The sequence below is a fragment of the Miniopterus schreibersii genome (genome assembly GCF_964146895.1).
Source record: "Miniopterus schreibersii genome assembly, chromosome: 3".
Lineage (NCBI taxonomy): Eukaryota > Metazoa > Chordata > Mammalia > Chiroptera > Miniopteridae > Miniopterus > Miniopterus schreibersii.
Window position 1 is genome coordinate 93863272 of NC_138103.1, and position 22573 is coordinate 93885844.

At 42.4% G+C, this 22573-nt stretch overlaps 1 protein-coding gene and 1 pseudogene across 4 annotated transcripts in view; both read right to left on the bottom strand.

Annotated features, from left to right (window-relative positions):
- Positions 1-22573, bottom strand: part of MTMR12 (myotubularin related protein 12) — a 52135-nt gene that overhangs the window by 14189 nt on the left and 15373 nt on the right. For 2 of the 3 annotated variants that reach the window (XM_081133661.1, XM_081133660.1), the window contains exons 2-9: positions 19825-19885; positions 17109-17251; positions 15844-15916; positions 14872-15002; positions 13469-13562; positions 8718-8847; positions 4004-4079; positions 1290-1396 (exon numbers count right to left, since the gene is read on the bottom strand). In XM_081133661.1, the coding sequence (XP_080989787.1) occupies positions 1290-1396; positions 4004-4079; positions 8718-8847; positions 13469-13562; positions 14872-15002; positions 15844-15916; positions 17109-17251; positions 19825-19885 (815 nt within the window). The remainder of the gene's footprint in view (positions 1-1289; positions 1397-4003; positions 4080-8717; positions 8848-13468; positions 13563-14871; positions 15003-15843; positions 15917-17108; positions 17252-19824; positions 19886-22573) is intronic. The other variant, XM_081133662.1, reaches the window with a different exon arrangement.
- On the bottom strand, positions 5-719 carry LOC308554807 (oligosaccharyltransferase complex subunit OSTC pseudogene; annotated as a pseudogene). Its single transcript has one exon. The product of its transcript is annotated as an oligosaccharyltransferase complex subunit OSTC pseudogene (transcript).

Sequence of the window (22573 nt, forward strand, 5' to 3'; positions counted from 1 at the left end):
GTTTTAAGAAATTAAAAACTGAGAAGAAAGTGATATTTAACATAATTGGTCTGTCCGTGTAGGTCAACAGGAAAAAACACTGTGATAAGCTTGTCTCTTGGAAACCAAGAAATATTCTAGTCTGAGCTTTGACATGCTCCCCGTTTCCCACCAGGTGTTTCTTTTCTGCTGCCCTCCACCCTTTTCCTGCTGCATATCAGAGGTTTGGCGCAGCCTTTCAAACGTCATTAACAGGAATGAACCCAGGATCCACAGATTTCTTCTCAAAAGGCACACTAACCCATCAGACAATCCAGCAGTTTCACTCTCATGAATTCTCCAGCCATGAAAAACTCAAGAGGACACAGATGAATCCAATGAACAGAAGAAGAAATCTTCTGAGTTTTGGAATATTTGGAGCATTGGATCGGTTTAGGGTTATGAAACCTAAACCTCCCACTGTAAATAGGAAGCTGGATGCGAGTCCCTCCATAATGTCCATTTACTCTGTAGGCCAAGAAAGCTACTGGTCTCTGATGCCCATGTTCATTAGTCATAGAGCCAACACTTGGAGGTTCAACAATAACATCATAAATTATTCCTCCGGTGATGGGGAAGTAAGACACCACCGCCAGCGGGTACACCATCATGGCCGAGGGCATATGCACCTAGGGTGGCTTCTTCAGCTTCAGGTTGGGGCATTCCAGCACTAAGAATGGGACTTAGTACAATGTCTCCATGCCGGTGGCGGCAAGGGCAGCTCTCGGTCTGGTGTCCTCCCAGTTTACCCTCACTTACGAGCTAAGTACCACAGGATCACCAGTGCCTGTCCACGCAAGTGGAAATGGAGGTGAGTGGAGCAACTTCCTGGCCCAAGATTATACACTGATGGAGCCATATGTGAACTAAGGCAATTTGATTCCAAAGCCTATATCTTTTCTGTTTTTAATTCATGCACTTTGGGGTTTTTTAACATTTTATTTTGAAATTTTCAAACATGAAGAAAAATAGAGAAGAATAGCACGGTGATGTGTATCATGACCTAGACTTGACAACTGTAAACATTAAAGACATCACGCCACTTCCCCCTAAATGCTTCAGCATGTGTCTCTAAAAACAATGTAGGTGACATTCTTAATGATCACATTGCACTCCTTTCAAAGTAATTTAAAACGACCACTCTCAGTCGTATTCCAGAGCACTAAGCTCTCAGAGGTAAACAGATATGAACATATTACTAGGAACTGTCCCCTACTTCTTGGAAAACAAGAACGAAGCTGAGCAATAACAAAATGTCAAAGAGTACTGACCCATCCAAGAAGTTCTTTTGGATTTGTAAAATGGCATCGTCCTGTTCTTTGGGCAGTGCTGACATTTTCAAAAGGGCACATCCATTGTGGTGGGACCAACACCATATCTGCAGAGAGAAGTAAAGGTTTTCCAAATATAATGTACACAACCCAACAGGGAACAGGTGAGCTTAGCATTTAAATTCATACTGGAAAATTTATAAGTTCAATACAAAATGGCTAGATATATTCAACTTTGCTAAGTTAAGGAATAGTTACAATGAAAAAGACTGATTTAGTCTTAAAAACAAAACAGGTCCAGACAGACACGCTCAGACTTGCTTATGGCCTAACACACCTTTGACTTGGCTTTAGTGTTGGGAACCTAGATGATGATGACATTGCTATTATTGGGAGAGTGGCTACTGCAGGAGCACAGCTTATCATGGCAGGATTTTACATGAATCAACTTATTTAATTTGCACACTGAGGCAGGTATGATTATTATTCCAGAATGTTCTGGAACTGGATAGTGGTAACGGTTGCAACAAGGTTGTGAATATACTAAAAAGTTACTAGTGATAAATTTTTATGTTATGTGTATTGAGAACTCTACATTCCCTGAGTAAATGTATAAATTCCATCTGTGTAGTAATTTTCTGCTGTCCATTCGTGCCCTCAGAATGGCTGACCTAATAAAGTGAAAACACCTTCCTACAGTGTTCATCGAAGTTATGTTGTCGACTCCTTACTCAGGTTCTAAAACGCTTTCTGCTGCTCAGCCCAAGGCCTGGCTAGAATACAGAACATCGAAATTCCATACAATGTGGATGGAGAGGCAGCTGTTCCCACGTGTGCAGAATTTCATGTTTCTTCCCACAGAGCATACCTTCTTTTCCTAGATGAATCTATGAAAGGATAGCTGCTTTTTCCATGGAATTGAAAGAATGAGAGATAAATTATGGGTGTTCAGACTTTGGTAACTGGTAAAGTCATTCTTAAAAAAAAAAAAAGAAGTGAGCTTATCACCTCAAAGAAAAAGCTGACAAATTGTCGCCAATGATAAAAACTGAACTTTCAAGTAAAAATTAGAATTTTGGAAAACTAGTTTCTGGCTTTTTAGCTGAACAGCTTCCCAATACTTAAAGATTTTGCTGATTTAAAGATTTTCCTATATTACATACGGAAATGTCAATATCTGGACAATCTATATTACCTAGTGAACCAATATATTCCAGATGACCAACGTATAATGTTATAAAATCATGCATGTTTTAAGATCCATTCAAAGTACAAGATAGACCAATGCATTTTAATTTAGCAGAGAATGAAAAGTTTGTTGATTATATTTTCAGATTCCTTATTGCAATTAACCTACCACTGATCACTTCTTGATGTACCATCAAAGAACAATATTCTCAATTATCAGAAAAGGCTATTAAATATTCCTTCCTTTCCCAAATACATATCTGTTAGGCTGGATTTTTCTTCATGTAATTCAACCAAAGCCTAACATACCATAACAGACTAAATGAAAGGAGCATACGGAAGAATCCAGTTGTCTTCTATTCTCAAAAATGTAAAACAGTGTTATTCTTCTATTTTTAAAAATTTTGGACAATATAGTTATTTTTCATATAAATATGTTATTTACATTAGCAGGTAATGAGTTTATCACTAAAATAACAATTTTTTAATGTTTTAGTTTTAATTTTTAATATGGCAAATATCAATACATAGAACCATATAAACAAAAACTCTTTGAGATCCTCAATAATTTTTAAGAGTGTAAAAAATCCTGAGACCAGGAAGTTTAAGAACTACTGCTCTAAATTAAAGGTTGCAAACTGGTGGGACATGAGCCAACTTGGCCCCCCAACACGTTTTTTAAACCTCTGAATCAAATGCATACATTTAGGAATCAGGAAAACTCACATAAAAATCCATATCTGTGGTTTCTCCTGAGAAAGCAGGGCATCTGGCAAGACCAGGCCCATATTCCCATATAGCACAAACCTGCTGCCACAGAGGAGCAGCACCCTGGCTTACAGTAAGGGCCACACCTGCATGTGCTTCTGGGGAGGTGGCCCCAGCTGACACACCTTGCCTCCTATACAGAAGTGAGCAACTTTTCTAGTCAACTAGCAATGTGTACAGCATAGCACTTACTTGTAGTTCCCATTCCTCACTAAATTCCTGAGGGCTTGGCAACTCCCAACCACCCATTAGAAACTAGAGAAACTGCCAGAGTCTTGATTTCTTTGATCAGTGACACATTAAATATGGCTCCCATCCCAGCTGATTCTGTGAAAACTCTGGAAGCTCTTTATGTTGTCTCTGGGAAAAAACAAGGCCATGCCCATTCAAAGATTAATGGTGTGGGCCAAAAACAATCTTAAACCCTATAACCCTTAGAGTGGTCAGCTCAGCCTCAAAATTATTTAGGTGTTAAATCAGGCTGGCTTTCAACACCAGACAGCTCTGTAATCCTCTTAAAGCCTTTAAAAGATGTCTCTGCTAAGAACTCCAGTGCATCTGTGAAAACTTTAGAACCCTGTCCCATGGGGCCTCATGTCTAAGAGACTCCTCTAGGGAGTCCCTACGATATTTTTGGATCACTCCTTGGACTGAGGACAAACTCTTTAGGTACCAAAACTGAGGGCTTTAAGTAGAATAATTTGCCAAGATGGGCAGATGCGCAACCCATGGCTGTTAGGGTTTCCAGATGTACTTACTGGTATGCCGTGACCCTGAAAGCGTGACACATTCTCTTCAGAAAGAGGGGTGGGGACAACAAAGTATGCTGGCAACCTAGAAGAAAGAGATGTCATCAGTTTTAGTACTTGAGTTAATTCACTAAATATGAAAGCTCAACTTTAATGAACAAAGGAAGTGGTAGGAAATGGACCATATTTCCCTGCTCAGAACCAGCGCAGATGAACTCTTTCCAGGCAAATCAGTCAAGAATCTAAGCTCAGATCCTAGCTCTGCCTGATTCTGTGTAACTAGATAAACTACTCCACCTCTCTGGGTCAGTTCTCTCATCCATAGAATGAGGGGACTGGAATATGTGATATTTAAAAGTACAGTGTTGCCTCAGTTTTCACACGTCTCCACTGACGAACATTTTGGTTTACAAATGCCATAAACCCGGAAGGAAATGCTTCAGTTTTCAAATACCCCTCGGAAGTCAAAGATGCCACACGGCTTCCGCTGAGGGCAAGATCCTGAGGCCTAGCTGTCGGCTACTGATCCCTCGGTTTTCGAATGTTTCAGAACTCAGTCTTCTGGAACGGATTACATTTGAAAACCAAGGTACCACTGTATATGAATTCAAAATTGAGAGTGATCTTTCTTGTCATTTAGTGACAATATAAGCACTTGTGTGGCTTTCAAATAGATTAAGATGAAATCCAGTAATTATGATGACTACTGCCCATTTTATCAAGTGCTCTTATACTTAAGTGCCAGAATGTTTTAATTATTTAATATAAATTATTCATTTAATCTTCTCAACACTATGAGGTATGTACTATTATTATTTCCATTTTACAGATAAAGAAACTGAGACACAGCACTGCTAAGGCCCTTTCCAATTTACACAACTAGTAAGCATTAGTGGAGCTGGAACCTGACCCCAAGCAATGACTTCAGTTTCTACACGAGAAAATCGAGGTTCTAAAAGTAACAAACCTGTTAAGAAGGGACCAGGGAAAGACAGGTTTTCAGAGTTGCAGAGATCAGAGATATGCAGGGACACCATGTCCTTCTCTAGTTAGCAGGTACAGGTTTCTTTTAATAAGGTTGCACAAGTTCTATCACTGTGGAGCTGTAAAGATCTTTTACTCAAAGAGCTTGAAATAAAGGCTCACGGGAGATAAGAAGGTGCCTATGGTGTAAAAACTACAATGAACATAATCAGATGGTGTTTGTATGCTGCATGTGTGAAGTAAATCTCTTAAGTAATAGGTCATGGGAAAGATTAATTTTCTAAGTGGAAAAGATCCAAATTTGAATGTGCTCAAGCTAGTGGATCGAATCAATTCATAGAGGATGGAGCAACATTTTAAACATCACATGGGGATATGCTCATCAAAATCCAGACTCTGGCCTGGCCGACGTTGCTCAGTGGTTGAGCATCGGCCTATGAACCAGAAGGTCATGGTTCAATTCCCAGTCAGGGCACATGCCTGGACTGCGGGCTCGATCCCCAGTGGGGGCCATGCAGGAGGCAGACAATCAATGACTCTCTGTCATCACTGATGTTTCTATCTTTCTTTCCCTCTCCCTTCTTCTCTCTGAAATCAATAAAAACACGCCCTGAGGATCAAACCCGCCACCTGGGTATGTGCCCTGATCAGGACTCAAACCCGCCACATTTTGGTGTATGGGATGATGCTCTAACCAACGGAGTCACACCGGCCAGGGAACCAGTTAATTTCTTATATCTGTCACTGAAGCGGGATGAATGTCAGAACCAAGTGGACTGGTATATGTACCACACAGTCACTTGAGAAAGGAGGATGCCAGCTCTGACCTTGGGGGAAGGTGACACAGACACTCAGTTCCTTTTTTTTTAAAGATTTTTTTGAATTGATTTTGAGAAAGAGGAAGGGAGGAGAGAGAAACATCAATGTGAGAGTGGAATACTGATCGGATACCTCCTGAACACCCCCTACCAGGGATCAAACTCACAACGTGGGCATGTGCCCTGACCAGGAATTGAACTGGCAACCTTTCAGTGCACCTGATGATGCCCAACCAACTGAGCCACACTGGCCAGGGCTAGTTTCTTACTCTTATCCAAACTGGTTAGAGTCCCTTCTAACTACTGATGGGGCTTTCATTAATTTATATACTCTGTCTCCATTTCTTGAGTCCCTCTTAAATCCAGGTACTGCACTTGGTTTTGAGGATATACAGAGTAGGGCAAAAGTAGGTTTACAGTTGTGAATATGCAAAAGACTTTATTGTTATTATTTATTAACTATTATATTATTTGCCATACGAACAACTGTAAACTTACTTTTGCCCCACCCTGTAATAATGAACAGACAGTGTCCTTGATTCCCCAGAGCTGCCTTCTCTACCAGGTGTATTTCTGATGTGCTGACATCTAAGCAAATACCAATGAACTGAACCAGTACGTGGCAGGATTTTTTCTAAACAATTCTGGGAATGGAAATGCCCTATATCAGTACCAACATCACATTACAAACTATCACCTCCCAGGAGCAGGGGCTTCCAACCTCTTTCCGAGTAAGAGTAGCTTTCCTTTTCAAGCTTTGTGACTATAAAGGGAGGAGCTGAATGGGGCACAGGGGGGATTAGGACACTCACCCTGCAGGCACCCTGCTGTCACCCCAGTTCCCACTGTGACAGTAGGAATAATCTCATAAATGTTTGAGGTTAGTTAATATTGAAACTGATCTGCTGAAGAGGCCCATCTGAACCATGAATACAAAATGTTCCACAAGAGTACAGTAGTCACACTTATCCACAGGGATACGTCCCAAGAACCCCAGTGGATGCCTGAAACCACGGATAGTACCGAAACCTATATATACTATGCTTTTCCCTATACATACATACCTATGATGAAGTTTAACTTATAAATTAGACATAGTAAGAGATTAACAATAACAGAACAATTATAACAATATATTGTAACAAAAGTTATGTGAATGTGGTTTTTCTCACTCTCTCAAAATATCTTATTGTACTGTACTCACCTTCTCACTTAAAGGAAGCACTTTATAGTTTCTCTTTGGCATTTATCGAATTGCCAGCATCACTACTCTTGCACTTTAAGCCATTTTTGAGTAAAAAAAGGGTTACTTGATCAAAAGCACTGTGATACCACAGTCAATCTGATAACCAAGATGTCTAGTAATTGGTTGGTTGGCGTCTATACCCAATTTAACTCTTATGAGTTGTTTATTTCTGTAATTTTCCATTTACTATTTTGGGAATGCAGTTGACTGCGGGTAACTGAAACCATGGAAAGCAAAACTGCGGATAAGGGAAGACTAATGTACAAATTTTATGAAACTGTTAGCAGAGTGATGGGGCATTATGTTCCAAAATGATAAGACTCGGGTTTCTAAAAGAGAGTTATGCAGAGTCATCCTGTAAAATGTAGGTCAGAACACATCCTGCCTCTGCTCAAACTCCTCCTCACTGAACTATAAATTCTTCTGAAAGTCTCCCAGGCAGTCGCCACCCAGCTGCCCCTCTCCTCCCTGCCCTGACCTCCTACTACTGTCCCTTGCTCGCTCCTCTCCAGCCCCCTGGGCTCCTCGCTGTTCCTCACACAGCCAGACAAGATTCCACCTCAGGGCCTTTGTTCTTACTGTTCCCTTGGCCTGCCCAACCCTCCCTGCCAACACCTCTAGCACTCTCTAACCCCTTCCCTGATCTATTTTTCTCCGAAGCACTTATGACCTTTTAATATACTATAAATGCTCATTTATTCTATCATCATTTTCCATCATTCCATCATCATTAAAAATCCTAATGACAGCTCCAAGATTTTTAGACTCTGTTTACTGCTGTATCTTCAGTGGCTAGGACACTGCCTGGCACATACCAGGCACTCAAAATTTTTACTGAATGCATTAAGTGAATTGAAGTGTTTGATAAGAGGAAAGCAAATACACAATATAAATTCAGGATGCGTCTAAAAATTTTACACTTATAGATACAATAATAGGAAAAAAGATACAAATTCACTTTCGAATATTATAAGGGACACTCTAAGGGTATTAGCATGAAGAAAGGGGAACCTTTCTGATGGGAATGTAAAATAGAGTAGTTGCTGTGGCAAATAGTCTGGCAGTTCCTCAAAAAGTTAAATGCAGAGTTAACATGGCCTAGCAATTCTGCTTCTAGGTGTTTATCCAAGAGAAATGAAAGTATACATACATCAAAACCTTGTTCTCAAATGTTCACAGCAGCATTATTCATAATAGCCCCAAAGTGAAAACCACCCAAATACCCATCAACTGATGAATGGATCAATAAAACATGGTATATATATATCTATACCGTGGAATATTATTCAGCAATAAAAAAGAATGACATTCTGATACATGCTACAACATGGAGGAGCCTTAATAACATTATGCTAAGTGAAAGAAACCAGGCATAAAGCCCATATACTGTACGATTCCATTTATATGAAGTGTCCAGAACAGGCAAATCTAGAGGCAGAAAGCAGATGAGTGGTTGCCTAGGGCTGGGGGTGCTGTGAGGACATGGGGAGAGACTACTAAAGTTATGAAGTTTCTTTTGGGGATGATGCGAATATTCTAAAACTGACTGTAGTAATGGCTGCACAACTGTGTGAATATACTTTCAAACGCTGTATATTTCAAATGGTGAACTGTACAGCATATGAATTAGATCTCAATGAAGCTGTTTTTAAAAAGCGCAGCGCTGAAAGCTTACCTCTCACAGACTTTGTAGCCTTCATTGACGCTCACTGCGCTGTACTTCAGGTTGCCTTTGGTCCGCTCCAATTCCCAGCGCCAGTCCTCAAGTGTGTCAAACATTACAGTATGGTTCTTGGGACTGGTGGCTAACAAAATAAATTTTAAGACAATAAAATCTTGTCATGAAGTGCTGATATGTTAATGATGAAAAGGAATCTTCAGGCCCCAATTTCCTCTACTGCACCCATTTTTATCCAAGCAGAATGAATTCACTGCTTAATCCTAACCTTGTTCCTGTTTTCTGTCACTAATCCAAAATTATGACTGAGGTTCTTTTTATTATTATTATTATTTTTTTTTTAATCCTCACCAGAGGATATTTTTTCCATTGCTTTTCAGAGAGAGTGGAAGGGGGAGAGAGAGAGAGAGAGAGATCGAAACACTGACGTGAGAGAGACATATCAGTTGGTGGCAGGGGCCAGGATCGAACCTGCAATCGAGGTACGTGCCCTTGGCTGGAATCAAACCCAGGATCCTTCAGTCTGAGGGCTGACGCTCTAGCCACTGAGCAAATCAGCCAGGGCTGTCTTCTTTTTAATCCTTACCCAAGGACACGCTTAAAGAGAGGAAGAGGGAAAGGAAAAGGAAGATGGAGAGGGAGAGAGGGGGAGGAGGAGAGAAAGAGGGAGATGGAGGGGGGAAGAGGGAGGGGGAGAGGAGGGAAGAGGAGAGAGAAAGACAGAGGGAGCGAGAGGGAGGGAGAGGGAAAGAGGGGGGATGGAGAGGGAGGAAAAGGGAGAGGAAAAGGGGGGAGCGGGGGCGAGAGGGAAAGAGACATTGATCTGTTGCCTTCTGTACACACCCTGACCAGGGATCAAAACCTGCAACCCAGGAATCAAACTGTCAACCCTTTGGGGCACAGGAGGATGCTCAACCAACTGAGCCACTCCAGCTAGGCGAGGCTCTGTCTTTTTATATTGGAGCAAAGGAGTTGTTCTAGTTCCATTCCTTGCAAAAGTAATTATAGCTCCATTTTTAGTCATCTGACTATGAGATAATTTATATAACATAAAAAGATCCTGAAAGGCCCTAAAAGACGGGCTTAGCACAAATGCTAAAATAATATTTTTAGCCCTACCAGTATGTGCATAGGATGACAAACTCATCTGAATAGCATGTCCAATTCCCGAATGTCAATCCTCCTTCTATTTGAAGATACCCTGCCAACAAGAGGATTTTCCAGCATGACACCTGGTTTCTGAAGGCCACAAACAAATCAGAGCCATGGGGAAGGCCAGGGCCTGCTAGCCAATGGCTGCATCACAGTGACGATACCTTTGTCCCTACCCCTGCCCTGCTACTACCTGCTAGAAGGCAATGCCCAGGATCACTGCTCTTGTAGCTCAGCAGATGGGTCCCTGGCACTCCCCCAAGCCATAGCACTGCTTGCTGGGGGTAACATATACTACAATAGTTTTGGGTACTTACACAAATCAGCCTTTGAGTATCTAAAAAAACAAGCATTCTGCCCAGCTGGGGGTGGATCAGTGGTTGAGCATCGACCTAGGATCCTGGAGATCGCGGTTTGATTTCTGGTCAGGGCACATGCCCGGGGTTGCGGGCTCAATCCCCAGCTGGGGGCTTGCAGGAGGCAGCCGATCAGTGATGACTCATCATCTCTCTCTCTCTCTCTCTCTCTCTCTCTCTCCCCCTCCCATCCTCTCTCTGAAATAAATAAAATAGATATATTTTTAAAAACAAAACAAAACAAAACAAAACAAAAAAAAAAGCATTCTGGGAAAAATAAAGTGCTTGATAAAACTCTCATCTGCTTTTTTTAGTAAAACCAGATCATTGTACAAGGGATGATAATAAGAATAATGATTTTTAAAAACAATGGTTAAACTTATAGCACTTAGTACATACTAGGCACTTTCTGAGCATATTACATGTATGAACTCAATCCTTACAACCCTATAGGTTAGGTGGTATTATTTCCTCCATTTTACAGTTGCAGCACACAAAGGTCAAATAACTTGCCCAAGGTCACAGAGCTAGGCAACAGCAGAACTGGAATTCAAACCTAAGCAAATATAAAGAAAATCTCCATAAAGTAATAAATACCAAAAAAATTTCCCCATGCACATAAATACAAATACTTCAACTCAAGCATAGCAGATCATTTTCTTTACAATACAGACAGGTCCTTCCTAAAATGCCATGTCATAAGCATGTAAGAGGACCTTTCAGCCAAAGCACATTTATGAACTGTTAAGCCTGAGAGTAATTAAAGATGTTCAGATTGCACAGTAGCCAGCTCTACAAACCCCTACTCAGTGAAAAAGCTAACTGGTCAGTTCACATCTATCTGATATAACCTTTACTTATCAAAAACTAGGGGTTAAGAGGAGGAGAAAAGAAGGATGGGATTAAAATAGAATAAAAAAATGCTTCATATCCTGGGCCTTCTCACACAAAGAGCCACCACAAGGTAACGAAACTGCCAGGTCAATCAAGGTAAGGAGTTTAGCACACAGACTGACATGTTGGCCAGCTGAGAAAATGCCCTACACTGGGTCCGGACCAAGAATCAGAATATAAGGAAGAACTAAAAACACAGGCTGACTTTCCAAATGTGAACCCAATACATGTCTATATAAATTACAGTGATCAACAAAGTCATATTTTGCATATCTCATATCACGACAAGCAGTTGTAAGCCAGCACCGTTACTCAGCACCTGAACATATATCTACAGGGAAAAGATCTGTCATTCACAAAGACGAACCTACTGACTGAAGAAACTAATCTTACGTTCAGCCTAACAGTAGTGCTAACTATATTTTAAGTCGACGGAATTCTCTGAACATATGGCAACAACATCCTGAGTGATATCCAGCTATACTCTCAATGAACCCTCACTTACCGACTGCACCCTCGATATCACACATTTAATAATTTATCATCTTCACAACACTTCAAAGGAAGCATTCACACTACTGGTTTTTAAAATGAGAAAACAAGAGGCCCCAACATCACACAGCTACTAAGCAGCTAAGCAAGGATTTGAACTCAAATGAGAAAGACCCCAAAATTCATACCTTTTCTACTAAATCACCACAGTTCCCAAAATGTACCCTGCTCCCTCAGATATCCCCATCTCTGCCTAAAATACGCCTCTGTGCCTACCAGGCATTCCCACATCCTCCATATCAGCTCCTGCAGAGCCTTCGCCCTCTGACAGCCCCCCCCCTCCCCCAGGGTGGTCAGGAGCTTCCTCCTCCTGCTCCATGGCCCCTTCCAACAGAGGACACTTCACTCAGCTGCTTCCAACATAATGCTCTTAGAAGACAGGGATTTAGTCCTGTCCACCTCCATATCCCCACTGAATGAGCAATAAGTGACAAAGCAACTCTGCATTCCAGAAACCCTGATATGTGCCATTAAACTAGCATGCCACTTCCCTGACGAGAAGCACACAGCACGCAGGATCGCCAAACATCAATTTCCTGTTAAGAGTACTGGGCAGAGCAAGGGAACAGATGGAGGGGAGAGATCTAGAAAAAGAAGACAGACATCTGTGGAAACACTGTACAATGCTAGGCACTATTAATAGCTAACTCAGATGACCAACGTTTCTTAGTTAAAAGATTGCTCTTTTTTTTCAGTGAATTGAATGGAAAATATTTGGAATCTTACCTTTTCTAACCCAGCTAGTTTTCTGATGTGCTCTTTTTTTAATAATGCTAACTGCAAACCCTTAGAGTTCACTATGGGCCACGTACTTTTCTGAGTACTTTATATATATTCCCTAATTTAATCTTCCTAACATCCCAGTGAGGTAGATACCTTTATTATCTCCATTTTACAGGTGAAAAAACTGAGACACAGAAAATTTAAGTAATTTGCTCAAGGTCACACAGCTAATAACTGGTGGCCTTGGGATTCAAACCCAGGCATTCTGGCTCCTATGTAGATACTGCCTCTCGTGCTATTCCATGGAACATCTGGTTGTCCTGATGTGTTCTTTTATGTACAACTGTTCTACTTCCCCCAAAATATCTGCTATAAAGCATGTCCTGGTTGTTTAAAAACTTTCTAGCCTTGGCTGGTGTGGCTCAGTTGGTTGGCATCATCCTGTACACCAAAAGGTGGCAGGTTCAATTCCCGGTCAGGGTACATATCCAAGTTGCAAGTTTGATTCCCGGCTGGGGTGTATACGGGAGGCAACCAATTGATGTTTCTCTCTCACATAAACACTTCTCTTTCTCCCTCTCCCTTCCTCTCTAAAATCAAATAAAAATATATCCTCAGGTGAGGATTAAAAATATAAGCAAGCAAACAAAACCTTTCTAGAATGCAAGACATTCTCTAGAGTCTGACGATATGCAATCAAGTATATTAAAGTGGAAAAAAGAACCAGGGACAAACAGGGCTATTTTAAACTTGTCTCAATATTGTTTCTCTATAGTCTCACAACTGCAGTTATAATATATTGATTTTATCTTTCATAAGAAACAATCAAATCAATAATCCCTCACAAAAAGACAACAAACCTAAAAAATAAGTTAAAGCAACAAAGATCACAGGAAAAAAAATAGAAACCTTTTTTTCTTTTTTAAAAGAACCTGAATGTGTCACCCAAGCAAAGGTGACCAATTGCTTGAGAAGAGGAGACAACGCCTCATGGATAGATTTCTCACACTACTTTCAGGTAGAAATTGGAAAGTGTGCCCACCTATAAACTAAAGCCCAGAAGACACTTACCCATATTGTTTTTTACAGCAGATGCATAGGAGAAGAGAAACAATCGTTTAAGCAGTTTAGGAGCCAGGGTATGATGAATTATGCCACTGACAATCTAGAAAAGAAGCAAGCAATGGACAGTCATGTTTTTGGCAGATAACCACTGAGCTGTTTTCAGTCATGCTAATAGGTGCCTATGGGCAGCATGTCAACAGTCTCATTGAGGTCTGCATCTGTGACCTTATCTCTTAGAATAATGCCAAATAAACAAATCCTTACCATTTTGTCAGGTTTTTAAAGAGCTTTGAACTTCTAGGGAAATTTTCAAAGCATATTCTAACTTCTCAAAAACTAAGTGCTAAAACATCTCAAGTGCCATGTGCAGATACTCTAAAAATCTATTAAAGACATACAGCACATATCAGATAATAACCAACACATTTAGCTATTCTGATCCATCTGTGGCCTTTAGGACTCCCTTCTAGAAGATTAGAGAAAGAAATCAACCCATGTGCTTCTTGTTCGAGGTTCCAAAAAAAGGTATGTTTGGATAGATGACTGAATTATCATTCAGAAAAAAGGCTGTGGCTTCTCAGGGAACTTTCTATATCTGCACCACTCTTCTGCTCACAATGGATCCTGGAGCCATGTTCACTGGTCTAACTGAACTTCCACACCACCTGAGGAAACCAAGGACTGGCCTATAAGTGAGGGTAACTCCCTGGAGCCAAAGACAGGTGAACTGGCCTCTTGCCTGGTTTCCCCTGGTGCATTTCATCATGAGAGTGGCAAGCTGGAGACCTTTAATATCTCAGTAAGAGGAATCTCAGAGGTTAGAAAGATCATGGTACCCAGTTCACCCAGTTATTCATCTTAATTTGCTGTGGCAGCCAGATTAAGCTTACTACAGTGTCCGAAAGCACTTGGCTTTGCCTGTCTAACGAGTGTGCCTCCTCCTCCTTCCACACACTTCTACTGCTCCCCAGATGCAAGCTCGACCATCCAGGAGCCGGGGGCCACTGCTACTGCCTCCTGGAAAGATTGTTGGGCAAGGTAAGAGGGCTGCTTCTAGCTGTTCCCTCCTTCCCTAGAAAGGCTGTTGGGCAAGTTAAGAGGGCTGCTTCTAGCTGTTCCCTCCTTCCATTTCCTTGAATGCCTCCTGACCCTGGCTTTCCACTTCCCACCTTTAAGAGGCTCCAGGAATAAAAACATTATGGATTGAAGAATTAAAGATAGCATGTGCCAAGATATACACAAGCATGCTTTACCAAATTTCTCTCACTTCTAATCAAAGCATATGGGATTGTAACCAATTTCAACTTTACAGGGTAAAAGGCTCCCTTCAACCTTCATGCAATGTAAGCAAAAAATAGTAGGGAAAGCCTGACGGGAAACAGAGCCTGAAAACACATGCGACTAGTTACCCTTTTGACTTCCTCTTCTTTCGTGTACCTCAGGCAGAAGTGGAACACCCGCAGGTCCTTGCAGTGGATGATGAGTTTCTCAGGGTATTTCTTCAGTTGTCCAAAGAGAGTTTTTTTTTTCTCATCAAACACTGCACAGACGATAAACAATAAAGTCAGGAAGGGAAATTGTTATAAGGCAGCAAGTTAATGCTAAAGAAACAAGGTGTACTATTAACTTGTAAGGAGAGCTCTTAGAAGGGAGAGGAGAGGTGGTACCTTCTGAGTAATGGTCAGCGGTCCAGTCCCACCCGGAGGGCCCTGGCTCGCTGACAACACTCAGGGTTCTTCATCCCTCTGCAGGAAGCACTAGACTCAAAAGGACTGGCCACTGTCAGAACTGACTCCACCGACCTGCAGAAAACCCAGCTCTGAAAGCTGAGATTACAAAAGATGGACAGGACACCCTAGGAACATGGTTTTGGGACAGTCAACTCCTGAGTTTATGGTTGGGGGCCCCTCCTGCCACCTCCCTCCCTGTCCCAGGTTTGGCCACGCAGCACCTACAGACGTCAGAAACATCATAAATGACTACTGACTGATTTCTGGCAAAGTCCTGCTTACAAAAATAGAGTGGGCGGAGAGGCTTGAACACAGGGAAGACACTCACATGCAGGACGGACAACAGACGTTTATCAGATTTGCCTTTACAGTAAAACCTACATGACTAACACCGACAGCAGAAGGTATGATCAAAATCTATACAATGGGCACTGTGGAGTATTAAAAAGAACAGGTCCTAAGTTCAAATTTGAGCTCCTCCAGCTAAGTGACCCCAAACAAGTCACTTTGTATCTCAATTTTTTATCCATAAAACTAATTTAAACAAGATAAATATGTGAAGAAATTTTAGTAAACTATAAAAGACCAAAGAAACATTATCAGCTACACTTTCAAAAGCTGGCAACATCCCAGGGGAAAGCAGATACTTACCCCCATAAATCTGATCCACACAGTGGAGTGTAATGTCATTTTCTCCTATAATCTTATTCTTAAATTGGGTTTCCTGAAAGATTCAAAAGGGAACAATTGGGACTCTTTTCTATGCACCGTTAGACATTTACAAACAGCAAGTCACCGTTCTCCACTCACACATGAAGCCAAACAGGGAGTAGGGCTGGTGTGGCTCAGCAGCTGAGCATCAACCTATGATCCAGGAGATCGTGGTTTGATTCCCGGTAAGGGCACATGCCCGGGTTGCGGGCTCAAGCCCCAGTGGGGGGCACGCAGGAGGCAGCCGATCAATGACTCGCTCTCATCACTGATGTTTCTCTCTCTCTCTCTCTCTTCCTCACTCTGAAATAAAAAAATTAAATTAAATTTAAAAAACAAACAAACAGGGAAACGCAGCCACATGCCTGGGAAGGAGACTATGAGATGTGTGAGAAAAACTGTGATCACTGGTTTGTCAAACCCAGGCTGAACATGCCATTCCTGGGCCGCTCCTAGGCAAACGTAACGTGCCACACACGATCCCTTTGAGAGGTGCTGGGAAGTGGCACGCAGGTTACGATTTGTCCACACAAATACAAGTAGGTAAGTGATGGAGTTATGCAGGAAGAAAACACCAGGAGACTCAAGTTTCTGTAAAGGCTATCTTTTAGAGGACTGGGAAACAAGTCACTGCAGTGGACAGGAGCCAGAAGACCACACTAAGATGGCAATGGTGCTGCTAAGAGGAGAGGGTGGGTGGGATGGCTGCATTGCCATTAACATACAGTGCTCTCCAAGTGGTGTGGCCAGTTCTCCCACTGCACTGCTCATTCTGCATAAGCAGGGACAAGTTCACTCGGTGCAGAGTGAACCCAAATTCAAGTGCTGCATTTGGCATCAGTTTCATAACTGAACTTAGTTCCCAAACTTAAGGAAGAGTTTAGTATAGAGAAAACGAGGGGGACCAGCATATCTGGGAAGATGTGATTCCAATGAGTGACATACACTGCAATGAAATACAGAAGAAATAAAAAATGTCAACCTATGAAGTCAAATGCAAGCCAGCGTGACATGAGGCACAAGCAGGAATTTCTAGAATGGTCCTACCACTGGGAGGAAATCCTAAGGACAGAGAACAGATTAGTGGTGAGCAGGATTTCTGTCCTTTGTGTTTGTGTGTGCTGGGGGTGGAATAACTACTGAGCTGGGAAAAAAGACACTGGGGCCACCTCCCCCAAACTCAGCCAAATGAGGCTCAGACATACATCATTATCCAACGCAGACTCGTCACCGCCCAAGAAAGCAATCTTGAAGTCTGTGCAGACAAGTTTCCCGTAGATCCCATGCTGGCAGGAATCTTCCTGGACATACTTCAGTACTGTGCTGGCTTCACAAAGCAGCTGCTCACCTGGGAGAAACCAAAACAAGTGTTCTTTAAGAGTCCTCGGGGAATATACGGCATGTAGTGACCAACATGCAACACATGCAGCACTCAGAAGTTTACACTTTCCAACAAGGCAGAAGCTGCAGAAGTGGAAGTAGAAGACGAGACAGAGAGGGGACCACTGAGAAATGAGATAAATGGTTCAGATGCACCCTCACACAGGGCGTCTCTCCATCTTCTCACTGTGAATAATAAAAGTTTCCAAAGAGGTGGAAATGACCTCAGCTAGACTTGCAGGCATAAGATTGCAATGTTTTTATTGCTTGGACCCAAGCAGACAGTCCATAGAAGCAGTACCCTGAACGAGCGAAGGCAGCTGGGCTCACCAGCCTGCTCCAGAGCGTAGATCTCCAGCCCACTTTCCAGTAAGAGTGGGCTGTTTCTCACTCTGGAATTGCTAAAAGGGAGTGGGGCGTCTCCCTGGCCACAGGGCTTTCAGGCAGCTTCCTCAGATGCAGAGGCCGCAGCATGACCACACTAATTCTGGCTGCGCACACAAGGATGGGAGGAAAAGGGAGGTCAGAGGTTTGTGGGGGAAAATGGTTTCCTCTCTTTCTTAGCTGAGATTATTTCCTCTCCGTGTGTCAGCTTTCCTGCTCTATCTGCAGGCACCCAGCCCGCGTGGAATGCTGCACTTCCTGGAGACAGAGTAACTCTCTTTACATTTCCTCTCCGTGTGTCACCTTTCCTGCTCTAGCTGCAGGCACCCAGCCCGCGTGGAAGCTGCACTTCCTGGAGACAGAGTAACTCTCCTTACAGTCAGAAAGATTAGGATTTAGGGCTAGATAACATTCTCTGCTCCCACAGAGAAGCTCATCAGGGCTGGATGTCTGGGTGAGGGCAGGAAAAGAGAAGGTTATGGGGGAAATGAAACACTGAGTATAAATACTTTGCAATAAAAAAGGAATTTCTTCTCCTTCAACAGACGACCACCTTCCCCCAGAATCTCCCTCTGGCTATTTCCTTCAGTGTCTTTAAATTTAGTGTTTGACCTGAAATTCATCTAGTCTAATCTTCAATATGTAAACAGAAAAGTTACAGACACTGAGGCTATCAAGGGACACATATTAAGGTATGTTTTTCATCTTTCAAGGTGTTAATTTTAATTACTAAGGAAACACTGGAAGATGGTTCAGTCACTAAGTCAGACTCTAGAGAGACCACAGAGCTTAAAGAAAACAATGAAGTCAGGGCCCCATTAGGGTTTAAAATAGTCCCAGAAAAAGTGACCCAGCTAAGCCCAAGGTGGAAGCAAGCTTCCTGTGCTTTCAAGTCCAAGAGTGAGACAGCTTGCTTTAACAGTGAGCCTCTCACCCCAAGACGAGGTAAGCCGTTACCAGTCTATGGTCATGCACTGGAGACTAGAAGCTGGCACGCAGTGGCAAACACAACATTCATGAGGCTGTGCAGGCATGGCACATGGCACCACAGTCATCAACTTGTGTGTGCAGAGAATCCCGAATCATGGGAGCTGGACAGGATCTTAGCCTAGTCTAGGAAACTGGGGCTCAGAGAAGTTAGCTGTGAACTCATAGCTAGGGGATGGGAGTGAAAAATAAAGTTATTTTCAGAATCTGCAATCCAAGAAAAGGAAAGACAACAGGGTATATGGATTAAGGTTTACGCCATTATTATAGGAAAAAGCCTTTGAAACTTAAAAACATTCTTTAAAAAAAGTTATAGAATTCCAATATATTTACCAAATAAGGCAGACCAGCCAGAATCTTGTGCATATTTATCTCCTCCCAACACAATGAATAAAATAAAAGGTGCCAGAACGGGCCCCTGTTGTTTTAGGAAAATGTACCTTTAAAAACTTATTTTAAAAAGCTATTTCGGATTAGAAAAAGAAAGCAGGAGAAGAGCTAAATGCATGGCTCACAGGGCAGCTCCACATATGAAGAGGGCACACTACCAAGTAGCTTCTGGTTCTTAGAGCCTGACTCAAGCTATAGAGTCACTCTCCCCATCTCAAAAATACCCAACCGATCCAGGCTCCTTGGTGATGACCACAGAGCAAAGCCCTGGTAGCCCTAGCAGTCCTGGCATGGGATTGGTAAACTCTAGCACACGTGGCACAGATGTACAAGCAGAGAAGAGAGGTAAGGCCACCCACCAATGTCTGCCTGGGGAAGCCCAGCAGCTGCGCTAGCTAAGGGCAGCTACACTTGGGCAGCAGGAAGCGAGTGCAGGGTGTAGGGTCTGTGGGGGACCAGGACTTTCTTGGCTGAGGACCAGAATACTGGATGGGGCCAAGTAAGGCAACTGGAAAAAGGCCTCATTTGCTTGTGAAAGAGGTGAGAATTTCCCAGGTTTATTTTCATCTGCTGCGGGGGAGGAAAAGAAGAAAAATTCTTTACAGATGCTGTAATACTCAGACCCAGGTGTGTAACTACTGAACTAAAGACCTTGATGTTTTGTCCAACTCATTACTGTTACATGTTGCCGGGTGAAAACAAAGGCACAGAGAGTGACAGCAGGAATGACATAATTTATCACCGGCTTTGAGTTGCACATGATGCTAACATGATTGTTACCTGGCAACAAGTGAAGAGTCACTTCCTTCTCTGTCACTTCTTTTTCATTTGTGTGAATTTCCTAAAAGAAAAGAGCAAAGGGTAATATTTTTATTTGTTTAAAGGCTCAAAATGAGTCACTCAAAGCCATGCTTTCGGAATACACGTGAGAACATACGCCCTTGGGAATTCTTTATGTGACAAGCTAATTACTATTTTTAAAAGTATTTGTTAACTAAAGGATGACAGAAAATTCCAATTAGTTCAATGTATAAGCTAAGTATTGAGGACTGACAACTATTAGTTGTCCCAAGCAGAGGGATAGGGATGGGCACTCCCTAGCTAAAGGATCACATGTCACACAGCAAAGTCAGGCAGAGTCAGAAAGAGAATGGAAGACATCCCACATGCCTAAGGAATCAGAGCGTTCTGGTAATTTAGACGTTCTCATTGAGAGTTTTCATCATCTGTCACTGGCAAAGAACTACACTAAAGCACAATTATTTTTGACAGTTCTATCATCTTTCTCTGTGGAGAAAGCAAAGCTATTCATTAAATTCAACCAGCTGTTACAAAACTCTGGCAATCATCTTGATGAGTGCTTGGAATTCAGTTCAACACTAAAGCCAGCATGGAGAAGACTACCCTGTTGCTATGTCCACAGAAGTATCTATCATCTCCTGATGATAAAGAATTTACACTATCCAAAACCACCTATCTCAACTCTTGAAATGGTTAATGGAACTCTTTCTTTAGCAATCAGGAGACACCTTTTAGGATTCTGTCCTAACCAAAACTCCCTTTCCCCAGAGAACTGTCCCCATAGTGTCCTGAACCTCTTACTCCCCATCAGCTGCATTGGGAAACAGACAGCAGTCCCACAAAGGGCTAGTCATTTTATCTCCCCTATGGACTTGGCTGGAGGGCTAATAGAAGCTAATAAAGCTGGCTCTTAAACTACAGATTTGTTGATTTGGCCACACATATGGGGAAGCAGAGGGAGCTTTCCTGTAGAGAATAAGATATACAAGAGGTTATGTGGAGATAAAAGCCCAGTCACCAGAAACACAAGCAGTCATGGCATGGACTCCAAGGCTTTCCAGGCTTCAGTGAGGCCCAACTCACCTCTGCCCCACAGTTCCAAGAATCACACCTGAATCTTTATAATAAATCCCCTTGTTAGGGTAAGTTAGCTACAGTGGGTTTGTGCTGATTGCCACCAAGCTTATTATTTATTTATTTTTTATTGATTCCAGAGAGTAGAAGGGAGAGGGAGAGAGGGACAGGAACATCAATGAGAGAAAAACATTGATCAGCTGTCTCCTGCATGCCTCCTTCTGGGGATTAAGCCTGCAACCCACGCAGGTTCCCTGACCGGGAATCAAACTGGTGACCTCCTGGTGCATGGATCCACGCTCAACCAACTGAGCCACATCAGCCAGGAGTGGGTGGTAGTTCTAAAAAACATGGTCTCTAGTTTCCTACTACAAGAGAGAAAATAGTTGTAACATGTACTGCCTACAATAGAAAACCAGTCTCCTATTACAAAACTGATTAGAACAAATTTTTTAAATTCCCTTAAGAGAAATGTACTTCACTGTACATGGATTGGCCACATAAAGGACAAAGGCATGTGAAAGCTAAAGTCAGCTAACACTCCCAAGAATCTGCTGAGAGGCTGAAAAGCAGCCTGGTCATTTTCATTCCACTGGTTCTCAAGAAATAAATTCTCTCGTTTCTTACCAAGTTCACATTCAGGGTGCACATCTCAAAAGTCTGATGGACCTAGGGCACCTCAGGGAATGCAGGAATGGAAAGGACCTACCAGAAGCTCACTGACGGTAAGAAGAATGGGGGGATTCCTACAGTGAAGTTCTCGCAGGCCTAAATGCTTATAAATGTTCACGTCAAGCGTTCACTGCTACTAGCTCTGAGTCAAAAACTGAAGCTGATCTCAGTTCAACGTAATCCAGCCAGAGGAGCAGATTTAAGAAGCAACATCCCTAAAGCTTCCAAAACACAATTTCTTCTTTTTTTTTCAGTCCTCACATGAGAATTTTTTTTTATTGATTTTTAGAGAGACAGGAAGGGGGGGAGAGAGGGGGAGAGAGAGAGAGAAACATCAACGTAAAAAAGAAACACCCATCAATTGCCTCCCGTACGTGCCCTAATTGGGTATCAAACCTGCAACCTTTTGGTGTACGGGACCATGGTGAGGTATTTTAAAAATACTCCAGCAAGACCCAGAGAAACACATGGGAAATTAAGATACATCACGGCGTGGGCATTAATATGGACGGCATCCCCAAATGCTCATATTGTGATACTGGAGAGAGTGTGCATTCCATTAAAGACTGTCACGTACATGGTGTTAATCCAGAAAGACTACAGTCGTGAAGCCTGTCCAGTAAAAACTGCAGAAGAGCAACAGCCGTGGACGGGCCTGGCATCATCCCAGGATCTTACAACCAATTCAACCAGTGTCCAGCGACAGCTGCCTCTGTCCTATCCTTGTTCTCTGGAGCACTGGGATCTTCTCAAACTGCCACCTGGTTTCAGTGAAGGGCCCAGAGTCCCCCCTAACCTTCCGTTCTTTCTATCTCACTATCTTTCAACTATGACACTCCCGACCCAGCTGTCTAATCAGCAAATGGTGACAATCTTACTTCTAGAAGCTATGGAATGTAGAATAAATTTCTTATTGACCCCAAATAACTATCATGTTCAATGTGCAGGGGGGAAAAAAGAAAGGTAGGGTTCCTTAATAATC